General features: G+C 45.9%; 2 protein-coding genes across 5 annotated transcripts in view; one reads left to right on the top strand and one right to left on the bottom strand.

The window, feature by feature from the left end:
• Nucleotides 1-12,295, top strand: part of TP53I11 (tumor protein p53 inducible protein 11) — a 168,790-nt gene that overhangs the window by 42,852 nt on the left and 113,643 nt on the right. The gene's annotated exons all lie outside the window — the stretch shown is intronic.
• Nucleotides 1-12,295, bottom strand: part of PRDM11 (PR/SET domain 11) — a 46,424-nt gene that overhangs the window by 20,429 nt on the left and 13,700 nt on the right. For 3 of the 4 annotated variants that reach the window (XM_068684719.1, XM_068684718.1, XM_068684720.1), the window contains exons 2-5: nucleotides 11,108-11,226; nucleotides 10,536-10,639; nucleotides 9,877-10,139; nucleotides 8,846-8,913 (exon numbers count right to left, since the gene is read on the bottom strand). In XM_068684719.1, coding sequence (XP_068540820.1) covers nucleotides 8,846-8,913; nucleotides 9,877-10,139; nucleotides 10,536-10,639; nucleotides 11,108-11,223 — 551 coding nt within the window. In that variant the 5' untranslated portion in view covers nucleotides 11,224-11,226. Of the gene's footprint in view, nucleotides 1-1,700; nucleotides 2,114-8,845; nucleotides 8,914-9,876; nucleotides 10,140-10,535; nucleotides 10,640-11,107; nucleotides 11,227-12,295 lie in introns of all 4 variants that reach the window. The other variant, XM_068684722.1, reaches the window with a different exon arrangement.

Genomic DNA, 12,295 nt, shown 5'->3' with positions numbered 1-12,295 from the left:
GTATCTCCAAGCGTTTGGAAAAAGAGTTCCCCCCCACCCCTGCAGCCTGTAGATGCTGGTGTGTAACTCAACATGCACGCGCTGCAAGGTTAGCAGCTGGCTGACAAGCTTAGCCACAAGAGGCCTGAAGAGTGGGCAAACCCAGCCAACTGAGGAGGAGTCCAAGCTGCCACGGTGTCTTCTACATAGCATTATTCATTACTAGAAGATCAACCAATTTCAGACCATAGCAACGACTCACTTTCTGCAAAATCACAACTAGCTAGAACACTCCAGTATTTTGGGGAGACAAAGGTGCCTGGCCTTTTGTTTGAGCCTCAAAATACCCGACACATTTGGTTCCTCATGCCAGACCCCTGCTCCCACGTTATTTCTTACATCCTCCTCATCAAGAAAGACACAGATGTAGCATTTGCTGCTCACAAAGTCTGTACTGCAAGGCCACTATGTGGCTTGCCACCACTGGGTAAGGTGAACAGGCAGTCAGGCATAGCAGCAACAGGACCTCATATTTACCGGGCAAGCACACTTGATGCAAAAACAAAATCAAAGCAAAACACTACCAGAAAGCTCTTGTTAGTCTGATAAATATCTAGTGATGTGCCAGTTCATGGGTAGAGGCATGCCAAGTATAAGAAGAGATGATATTTCAGTTGTTGCAACTGTCCACTATCTCCTTGCTCAAGCTGTATTAATTTTACCTCTGAAATAGCACAACTGGCTCCCGAGATAGATGCAAAGAATGACCAAGTCCCACTTCACCAGTACTTGAAAGATTTTCGTCCTTGCGTTCCCACTAACAGTGTTACTTCAGATACGAGATAAGACCTAACATGATAGGACAGTGCCATCCGTGATGTATTAGTTGGCCTACTTCCAGGAAGTTATCTCCTCTTTTTCTGCTGTGTATCTCTACAAGCTCACAGACCAAGAAGTTTCCACCACCACCACACAAGAAAACCATATATATGCAACTGGGGAAAGACTTGCAAAAAGCAGCTCGTGGTTCAGCACTGGAAGGTATCCGAGAGTAGTGATGCAGGAAGATTAACTCAGAAAGCAGGGCCAGTAGTTTCTTAAAAAAGAGTGGAGAAGGGAGCCATTATCATCTACCTTTTTCATAGCACGTGCACTGAGCCTTCAGACCACTAGTAAGAAACCACTGGTGGCCTGGCCTCCTGCCACAAGTGGCAGTGATGACTGAGCTACACCCAAGAGCCCTCTTGAAAGGAAGATGGTTACCATGCAGCGATCCATTAGTGACAGGCACACGGCTCACAGCTTGACAGCTCTGCAGTTTTACTGGGGTGCATGCAAGATGAAGAACTCCTAATCCTTCACAAACGCTCTTTCACGGACTGGAGGCAGTTGCACTTCAACTACTGCTGTTCCCTCACTTGTAGGATTAGTTCAGGCTTATGACCTGTTAAGAAAGTGTAATCCAATGTCTACCCTTAGAAGACAGAATGGAAAAGGACTAGATAAATAGATAAAGGAGATGATCTTAACTCAGAAACAACCTTCCCTCAATCCATCTCATCACCCCACGATCACCAGAGCCTTGCCTCGAAACCGAACACTGCAGCAGGACCTGGCCTGACGGGCAACCCCGCACCTCACAGAAACACACAACGCTCCTCCAGTGTCAAACTGAGAAAGGCAAGCATAAGACAGAGAGGTGTTAAGGCAATGATACTTACAGCTCGTTGACGGGCTGTCAACCACGTCCAGATCCGCTCTCCGGAAGCCGTGCATCTGGCGTGATGAATGCAGCGTTGACTCGATGGCTCTCTCGTGGGCGGTCAGGACGATGGCCGAGGGCCGCCCCTTGCTGCTGGGGCTAGAGAGGGACCTCTGCATGAATGCCAGTTTGTCCTTGGTCCTTCTCTTCATGTCGTCCCATCTGTGTTTAATGTCTTTTACAGACCTGGGGACCTGGCTGACTGATGTGATCTGCCTGGCTATGTCTTCCCAGATCTTGTCCCTGTCAGCATGGGATAGACGCATGGTCTCCCTCCCAAACAGCATGGCTTCATTTCGGGTCACCTCAGTGACCAGAATGTCCAGTTCTTCTTTGGAAAACTTGGGCTTCCTCTTTCGTTCAGCCATGTTCCTTGGGTTGAACATCCCACAAAGCACAATTGGGTAAAAGGAAATCAGCGCAAAGTATCCCCCTGCATCCAACCACTTGACCAGTGCTGCTCCTGGGCAGAGGAGTTTGGTGGGATCCAGCTCCCCCCCACCCTCAACAGCCTCTCCGTTTTCCCTCTATCGCACCAGGAAAAGGCAGTCGTTTTGTTTTTAAGAGGCAACTTACAAGCTTAAAAAAAAAACAAACAACGAAAGACAAACACCAAGCGAGAGCAGTGTGAAGGAGCCTTCTCAGCTTAGCAGTTAAAAACAAATTTTACACTTAGCCTGATGCCCTGGCTTACATAGCAGAATTTCAGTACAGCCTCGTATCGGTTGCTGCAGTTTGTATACAGAAAAAAAAGAAAGCATGAGGATTCGCAATCATATTCATGATTTGGCTTCTAAGGTGTCATTGCTTGAAAACAGGTTCTTGAGGAAATTTAGAGGCCTGAAACATATCTCATTGTTCTGCCTGGCAGAACATACCATGGAAACTTTTACACTACCCTTTTTGTTAAAACTCACAGGATCTCATGCAGAGGCTACGCTAAAGTGGATTTTTTTTATTTTTGTTTTCAGGGGAGAGAGATTTTAAGCAGATTCATGGGCAATTTCTGTAATTTGTTTTTCCTAAGGAAAAGTCTCTTCTTCAGCACCACAGCACTGAGCCTCCAACGTCTGTCTGCTTCACAGTAAGCTTTTGTTTTACCCAGAAATGGTTGCCATTTCCTATTGTTCTCAAAAGGAATGAGGCCACCCACTTGCTTTTCTTGGCTAGGCTTTGCTGTCACTGCTGCTGACAGGATCCTGCGCCTAGCCTCTGGTGCTTCAAAAGAACAACACGCAGCAGCCTCAGCCCACTGAGGAGCCACAGCCATTCTGAGAACCAGCAATTCTGTGTGGCGCCTCCAAGGGGGGGTCGGGAGCATTCATTTTTCCAGCTACAGTCAAAGGAAACTTTAAAAAATAAGCAAAATATTAGTCCTGAATATGTTTTTTTTTTTTTAATCGGGGAAAAAAAACCAACACTTTACCTATTCCCTAGGGAAGGAGGAAACGGATTGTGTGAATATGCAGTTCTGTGTGTAAACAGGGTGGGATTGTGGATAGGGGAATAATCCGCAGCCTGGGCAATGGGAACCTGTGTGTAAGCATGCAATGCAGCACTGAAGGGATCAGGCGGCCGTGGATGAGAAGAACCACTGGGATATCTTAGTGCATGTGTTGATCTGAATTATAACAGAGTGAAGTAAAAGGTCAAAACGGTTCCTCTAGTGTTATACACTTTAGAAAAGATTGCTTTTTCTTCTCTTCAAGCAGTTAAAAACAGGTATGCTGGGGACTTTTTTGAGAGAGGTCAACTTTTTCAGCATTCATGTGATATAATTCTAAGTATTTGAAAAGGAAGTTCTCAGAAATCTGCGTCGGCGTGGACTTTTTGTTGAGAACACAACACATCCGAGGTAAAAGACTTCAGCTTTAATATAAATCATTCCCCAAACCATTACTACAAACCTAGCAAACTAATGTTTAAAAAGGATATCAAGATGTAACACAGAAGTAAAACATCTTCATAGTTAGGACACCTAACAACCTTAATATTGCTCTAAAGTGACACTGTGGGAGGGAAAACATATTGGCTTCCCTGTATGCTAAGTTTTCTGTTCTTGGTCCCAAATTAAATGAAAGCAAAAATGCTGTTGTTAGCATTATTGTGATATTAGGGGGAAAAAAAATCTCACTGGGATAGCTCAGACCCTCCCATTCCAAGAAATGCCATTTAATCCTAAAATCTAGGCTGGATGTCCCATGTCTCACAGCCAGACTTTAGCCACCCCACATTACTTTCTGGGAAGCTGGAATGAGCCAAAGGCCTCACTTGTCCCACACTGGTGATGGCCCTGCTGGCACCCCAGGCCTTTCAGCGCTGCCATGGCCCAACAGAAGAGAGGTGGTTTGGGGTACACTCATGTGGAAGGAGCTTGTAGGCTTCAGACTAAGAAAAACTCACAGAAAGGTAAAGTCACTCTCATCAGTCATCATCCTAGTTTCTTATTAGCACTGTTACACTTCTGTTTAACAAATCTTGCTGACACTGCTGCCTTCCATCAGGGAGAGTGTCAGAAGCTGTGAACCTTGGTTGAAGCTGAAACACCAGTGGGAAATGCTGCTCAGACCCAAGACACACATGGGGAGAGCCAGGAGCTAAGTGCACAGAAGTATTTCACTGGGACAACTGTAAATTAATCCTTGAGATACTGATTTGGTGAAGCTTCATTTATGTAGGGCCAGAAGGAAGATTTAGGGAAGATGGTAATTAAATGATGGAGAGCCAGCAAAGCACTTGGGACACTGATCTCCAGGAAAAAAAAATATAAATAAATAAAAGGAAAAAGGAGTTTTCCCAGCTGAACACTGAAAGAAAGGCTATGTGAAACACTGAGCAAGAGAACGTTTACTATTTGATTTTTATCATATCCAGCAAAACTAAGCTTCGTGTGCATTTTCTTTGAGTACCCACAGCTGCACAGTACCATCAATGCCTCCATGCAGTGGAAACAAACCTACACTGACAAGCTGCTCAGGTGAAAAGGAGTAACGCTATTTCGCTAAGTGTGTCCTGGTAGAGGTGAACTTGCAGTACGTAATTCTCTCAGGAGCTGCTCAGAGCCTTTGATGGGGTCAGGAAATCTGTGCTTTTTCTGCTCTGCTGCACCTATGGCTGCTGTCACCAGCACAACTGCACCAATGAGGAATTAGAGCCCCTTTTCACTCTTCCCAGACAGTGCGTTTAATTTAATCTTCCCATTAAGTGCATTTAGCACAACGTCTAGCAGACCCAGCTATCCAGGTTTCAGGGTTTCCTCACATCTGCTCCAGCAGGACTCTGCTCAAAACTATTTACGACAACGTAAGTATTGCAATAGCAAACTCGCCACACAAAGAGCAATGAGTTCTGGACAGTTTTGATCACTTAATTCAACTAATGTTAGGTTCCCAGCAGGCATATTAACCTCTTCCTCCTAAAAATGCAGACAATATTACTGGTTTCTGTCAGATTTTTCTGCTCATGCATTTCCCCTAACATGCAGGTTATCACTAGGAGCAGTCACTGTCAGCTGCAAGTACTTCTCTGGGGATGCTGTGTGGGTTTTACAAGCTCCAGAGGAGGCACAGCTGTGGGGCTTTTAATCTGCTCTGTAGCCCAGGTCAATCTGAAAGTGTAAGACTTCACAGCTGTTTCTTTAAAACGCAAAGTGAAGTTGTGAACTACATGAGCAGTGGGCACTTAATGATCACCCTTACAACGACATCAACCAACTCTAAGCCTCTAACAAACCTTTGACTCTAAGAAGCAAGCATGTAGTTGCTCCAGAACCCTGGGGAAAAAAAATAAATTACAGTGCTCACAGTCCTGCAGTGCTTTAGTTTAGGATCCATTTGCTCTGCATAACTCTGTCTGTAGCACGTAAGAACATTTGCACCACTTGCAAGAAGGTAACAGAGAGCAGTATATGAAGCTCAACAAAATGACTTGTGGCTTTCACTCCTCCTGAACACATGGATAATGACACTAACCCTGGTTATAATATATATATATATATGTATTTTTAAAGAGGTCCTTTAAAATCAAAGCAGAAACTCATTGCTTAAAGTTGTATTGATCCGGGTTTGTCCTGCTTTGAGTAAGCCACTGGAATGTATGACCTCCAGAGGTCCCTTCCAAGCTCTAGTGCTGAACGAAGATCAACCCGCAGACATCTCCATTATAAGGAAGATATAAAACAGTCTTGCTCTCCATGGCCTCTCTGTCATCATGTTTTAGAGGGGGAAGGGAACAGAGAGGAAGGCAACGGAGAAAGAGATGAATGAAATTTGCAGTAGCCTTTTCACAAGGGCTGAGGGAGAGGATGAATTTCAATTGTACTAAAAACCTGAGAACTGAGACAGTCCCATGTAAGAATGGACAGAGAATATATATGCCAAAATTAGCCTGGAGACCCCCCACATGAGGCACTGCACTCCAGCAATTCGTTTAGGCACCACCAGCTTGCAGGTGCTTCCTATCCTGCACCTCGGTCTGAGCAAAGTGACAGACACACAGGGGCACGTTTCCTGGACCTTCTGAACGACTTTCAATTTTCAGTCAGATCCGTTTTTTTAAAGTAGGATCCCCAACAACCGAATAACAGAATTTCCTCAGAAGTAAACAGGAACAACAGCTGGTTCTGTGCAAGCCTTCAAAGACCTAACCTCAGCAGCAGCAGCGTAAGAAATTATGTCCAAGAAAGCAACAATTTTTTTGATGTCTGCTGTGATTCACAGTATTCGGTCACTGAGTCCCCAGAAACAAACAAAAAAACATAGGAAGAGCTTTACACACGCCCCTGCAGTTCAAAACTGTGGAGTTTCATACAGAAACAACAGCACTTTACGCTAGACAGAGATAAGGGTGTGTTATTGTGCCAGTGGCCAGCTTAGGGGAAGATGCTTGCAGTATCAGGAGCATCCTGACTGACTGAAGAGGGAAAGGGCAAGAAGATATTGCCATTGCCATGTCATCTGCTATGCTTTGTACTCCTTCCTTCCTTCCGCTGCCCTGGGTAAACAGGGACTTGAAATTAAAACAGCGAGTGCTGTGGTGTACAAATTGTTCTCAGCGGGAACATGAAAATGGACTCAGATGTGGTAGTCAAACAACAAAAACAATCGCCAGATCTACAAGAAGAGAGAGGAGTCAGCCCAAGCTGCCCTCCCCGTGCCATACCCACCTACCCAGAGGGTGAGTAGATCTGCTTTGCAAAGCACTCCATCTGTGAGTGATGGCAAAGAGCACCATCTGAAAAACAAAAAGAGCGCTGTCTACAGCGTCCTGGAAGTATGATTTCTGTGGGTAATCTCCGTGACAGGCAATATCCTAGTGCACGATATCGAGTGCATCTCTGTTTGAAGGCCAGCAACATACAAAAGCGACTCTTTTTGAGGACCTCTATCTCCACTTGTACTATCTGTCAGACTCCAAGTGGTACTGATATTACAAGTATTTTCCAAGAGTAAAAACAGAAAAATCAGTAAATATAGCCTGCACAAGTCCTCTTCCTGTTGCAAATATAAATAAGTTGCAAATACCCCTTTACACTCCCTACCCATCTCACAAAACTGTAACCTCCCTGCCTTTCAAAGCTGTACAAAATGGCCCAGACCACATTCGTCTTAAGACTTATCCATGACAAATACATGATTAAACAAGAACACTCTGTTCTTTGGTGCTGGAACCATGAGTAATGCCCATATAAATCCAGATATCAAATCCAAGTTGGTGGTACTAGGAAGAAGAGTTCATCACACGATTTTTGCTTTCCAAGACTGTTTTCCCCCACTTTCACTGTCATCCAGATCACGTAAAGAGGTGATATAATCCAAGCAGAAAAGTCTCACTGATTTCTGAACTTCACACTCTTTACTTCAAGATATGCATCTCCTACCTAACTGTCCACGATACCACTGCTTTTTTTGGGAGCGACGACTCCAGTCTCAGCACAGGACTGGCAGTTTCTCTCATCCAGCAGTGAACAACTGTAATGGCTGGAATTCTTACAGAAAAATTAGATCATTTGCAGAACTTCATGAACGTAAGTATCAAAACAGCTGTTATCCAAGCAAGGACTCATATGGAGCAAGATGTTGTGCTACCAGCTTTGATCAGCTACACTGGTTTTACATCTCTACGTCTGTACTTCATGCTCTTGCTTCCTGCAGTGACCAACAACTGAAAATCCCCAGCATCCAGGCCAACAATCCAGTTAACTCCCAGACTAACTGTTGTACAAAATGCCTTCCTGACAACAACCGCTTCCAAAATTCACCCCTGAAGGCAGGATTGGTCCGAGATGGGACAGGCCACAGTACACAGCACTGTCCCGTTCCAGTGACTCGCCACATGCCCAAGGGCACATCAGTGTTTTGCCTCTGCCTCAGGAGGCTGCAAGAGTGACCTACATACGCAGATATTCGAAGCACTGCATTGTTTTCAAACATTTTCTCTTACTGCTGCGGTCAACAAACCAGAGCCTGCCACACTCCTGGTTCAGTACTAACTGGTGTTTGGGTTCTGCTCTCTTGAGTCCCTGGGCCGGCAGAGGGAGCACAAGCATGCTCATGATGTCTACATTGGGAGCTGCAGCAACTCACTCCACGTTTCTCATAATACAGCAGAGCTGACACTACCAGTGACAGCCACCACAAACAACTATTTCAAGTGAAGCCCAGAAAAGGAAAAAAAAAAACAAAAAAAAACACACCTCTTTCAATGTCTGTCAATTAGGAAAGGACAAAAAAAAACAAACAGAACAAATACTACCTCGGGGATTTATGCAAAGCATTTTGCAAATATTTGAACATAAAGTAAGGAAAACAAAAAATGTAGTGAGATCTGTCAGCATTTCTAAGAGCAGATAAATAAGTTTGGTCTTTATCATTTGTTCTCATTCCAGAAAATAGCCATGCTCTACACACATCCTTGTTTTAGTTCCTGTCATTGACTCTGAAGGATTCTTAACACAGCAAATGCTGAAGAGCACAAGCAAACCCTTTATGGAAGTGGTTGTGTCGTTCTGGTTTGTTTTTCTGTCACACAAAACGAGGAGTGTTTGATGGCCTCTCTCTGGAACACAAAGCCCCAAAAGCGAAGGTAGAAGAGAACTGGACTCACCTCATCCAGTTTGCTTTGGTTTCATCTGTCCCATCGATGGATTTATAGCGGTTGTTCTTGTCAACGATCTGCAGAAAAGAGAGATGCAAGCATGTGAACTAGCTGGTTCAGACAGAAGGAAGTCTGACTTCCAAATCTGTTTCAGTTTCAGCCTCAGGTCAGGACACAAAACTATGCTGGAATCTAAGTTTTCATAGTTATAGACTGCTGCACGGGGCATTTGTGTGGAGGCTACTTGGAACTTGTAGCTAGTCTGGTGACTTCTTCCTACGTACAAATATCTGTAACACAGAACTATGGATGCAGCCGACAAAATGGTTAAGTCCCAAGATACAAAAAACGTCCTTTTCAGGGCAGAGCTGAGACACACGTTTCACAGTGTGAGCAGCCTTTCATACAAGAAGCTCTCCTTTTTTCCTACCTACATTTCAAGTCCCACATCTTATTTTTAACAATAATTAATATTTGTTGATCTAGTGATATTTCTACCTTACTAATATAGGATTTTAGTACTAGGGTAAAAAATATGTTTTTTAGTGTTGGAGGCTGCTTGTAGATCAGTTCCTGATGGACTGGGAGAATTGTATCTCCTCTTTCCTGGCCCCCTGGGCCACCTGCTCTGCTCAAGCTGGATGGGAGGGATGTTGGAGGCCTGAGAGTGAGCTCTGCAAGCTCTAAATATGATCTTTCCTTTCTCCTCAAAGTGATGATCAGAGCAGAGGAGGTACTGGAGAAGTCTTTAAGACTGAGTGGGGATAGAAAAACATGGCAAGAGAGAGAGAAGCAAGCTCTGCTTCCTACAGCTGTGAACTGAACTCAGGCTTCATGTCACCTGATCTGCTTTCACTTATCTCTGCCCTTAAGCCACTAATCCTTATGGCAAGTCAACATTAGCCCGTAGCCCACATGGGTCAGCAGAGGAGCTTTGGTAAAGGGGGAAGATGGCTAAGCTCTGGCTACATGTGCCCCCAAGTCCCAGCCCTGAGCTGTGATATTGGGAAGCCACTTTGTTAGGGAGACACCTCACTTACCAGCCACGAGAAGAATCCTGCAGACTTGTCCTGGCTGGAGATCTGCCCCTCGTACGGTCCGAAGATATGACCTTTGGGGATCACCTCGTTCATACAGCGCACGTCGTTCTCCCCGCTGGGCTCTTTCACCACCTCCATGCCAGGTGGGATGGTCAGCGCCGCCCGGTCTGGGATGCCGACAGGCACCGGGGTGTCGGAGACGAACACTGGGGGGCCGTGGTTGGGGCACTCATCCACGAAGTATTCCTGGCAGGACTCGCAGACTGTGGGTGTGAGGGGAGCAGGGGTTAGGTCAGGCAGATGGGATGCCCACACCAGCTCCTACAACATGCTCTCCCAGCTCCTCAGGCAAGCAACAGTGGAGCCACCAATGCAGTGAGAAATCCATTAATTAATGGGTAATCTGCAGGGAGACCCCTGCAGATTACCCATTAGCAGTGACTTTCTCTACCCAAGAAGCTTCTTGACTCCCCACACACCAGAGGGAAATGAAAACCAATATCCTCACCTACAGCCTTCATCTTGTGCTCTGCAGAGAGACATGGCACGCCAGGCACCAGCCCTTACTTCCTGCCCCAAACCAACAGGTTGTCAATTAGGAAAGCCTAAACTCTCTATAAGAAGAGGCATTACTTTTCCCCCACCATCAAGACACTTACACCAGAAATCCACTTGCTGGAAGCTCTTGGTCACGATCAAATCCCGTTTCCCTTTCAGTTTCTTGGGCTCTACATCCATGGACTGTGGATCAGGCCTTCCAGAGCTGGGGAGAAAACAACAGGAGGATGACTTTAAGTTACTGAGACCTGGGAAACTAAACGAAGAGAAACAGAGGCAATCAAGCCATGGGGGCTAAACAACACTTAGTCAAAGATTCAGTTTGTCATCTAAGCTGCCAAAAGTCAATACTTGAGAGGCTTTATGGCTTAAACCTACAGGAGTTAGTGGCTTCAGCTAGAGCACCTCCACCTATGACATGCACCTGGCCTGTCCCACCCACTGGAGACTGGCAGAAAAGGCTGAGCTGCTCTGTTGCAGCTCCCAAAATGTGCTGATCAAAGGCAAGGCATGGCCCTCAATCCAAGCCAGCACAAGGCTGGGTGTGAGGCAGATCTCACAAGAGAGGGTTTTAGCACCTTCATGAGGTTCGAGCATACCCCTCAAACTTTAAGCTAATGGGGAGGTGGAGAGAAGATGCGAGGGTGCATCTGACTGAAGCTCAGCCACGTACCAAGGTTGTCCATACTCCTGGTCCCGGTGCGGAGAGCAGGCCTCTGTTTTTATTGTCACCATCTCCCCTAAGGAAGCCTGGGTCTGGTTCAAACAGTCCTTCAAGTTTTCACTCATGTTCTGAAAAAGAAGGCAAAGGAGGAGAAAAGTGAGCAGCCAGGCAATCACAACCTTCCTTCCTGAGGTGAGGACCCAGCCAGCGGGTTCCCCCATAACCCTGGGCATCAAGAGCAGCCACCATGCCGAAACGAGGGCACCTACATGCATACGTAGGTGGAAACCCCTTCCTGCAGTGGGGACGAAGCAGCAGTTCAGTCGCAGGTCAGGTGAAAAATGTGAGACACCATGGAGCAACCCGAGGCACAGGGAATGCAAAGTATGCTCCACCGTGCTCACTGAAAACGTTGCACACAGAATTTAAGGCTGATTGATGGGACGTGTTACTGAAAGGCAGGGCACAATTATTTCAGTGCAGGTCTTCGGGGACAGAACGCCAAGAAAAAGGAATACAGGTGGCAGCATGAACCAGGCCCTGTCGATGGATATAACACATCCGAATCCTTCTGGGAACAGAGCAAGGTATATTACAGCTCTGAAGATGGAGCTTTCTGTATGCTTTGGGCACCTTTAACAAACAGGTTAAGTGCCAACAATGCCCTGCAGGACTCTGACAAAACTGCACAAGGTCGTGTTCTCCATCTTCCTGTCCCTCGCAGTGAATGGAGCTGAGCTATCACCACCCTTCCAGACACAGGTCACTGTAACAAAAATGCTTCTCCTGTGGCCCATCACAGGAGCCAGGAACTACTTAATGACACTTAAAGACAGCAAGCGTCAAACCAATAACCCCTCACACCACTTGCCACAGGGTGCTGCTGACCAGAAAACAGTGGTGTGGCAAGTGATGATAATTAAGAGTTAGTTCAGTTAATCTAAATTTTTTTGGTAGGGCCGCTAAGCATCAGAGCTTGAGACAATGAATAAAACAGAGGGTTGCTCATATCTTTGCTATATTTGTCTCAAGATTTCCTCTAAAGCGCATAAACTGGCTGTTCTCAGGCCTGCTACCAAATTGGACAGGCTTCACGGCTGCTCCCCCAAAGTCTCCTGTGATCCCCTTCTCCACATCCGCTGCCCGATGACCCGTTGCATATGAGCAGCGCCCAGCGGACGGGCCTCAGCAGCTGAT

The sequence above is a fragment of the Anas acuta genome, chromosome 5 (genome assembly GCF_963932015.1).
Source record: "Anas acuta chromosome 5, bAnaAcu1.1, whole genome shotgun sequence".
Classification (NCBI taxonomy): domain Eukaryota; kingdom Metazoa; phylum Chordata; class Aves; order Anseriformes; family Anatidae; genus Anas; species Anas acuta.
This window is presented reverse-complemented; position numbering and strand designations above follow the sequence as displayed.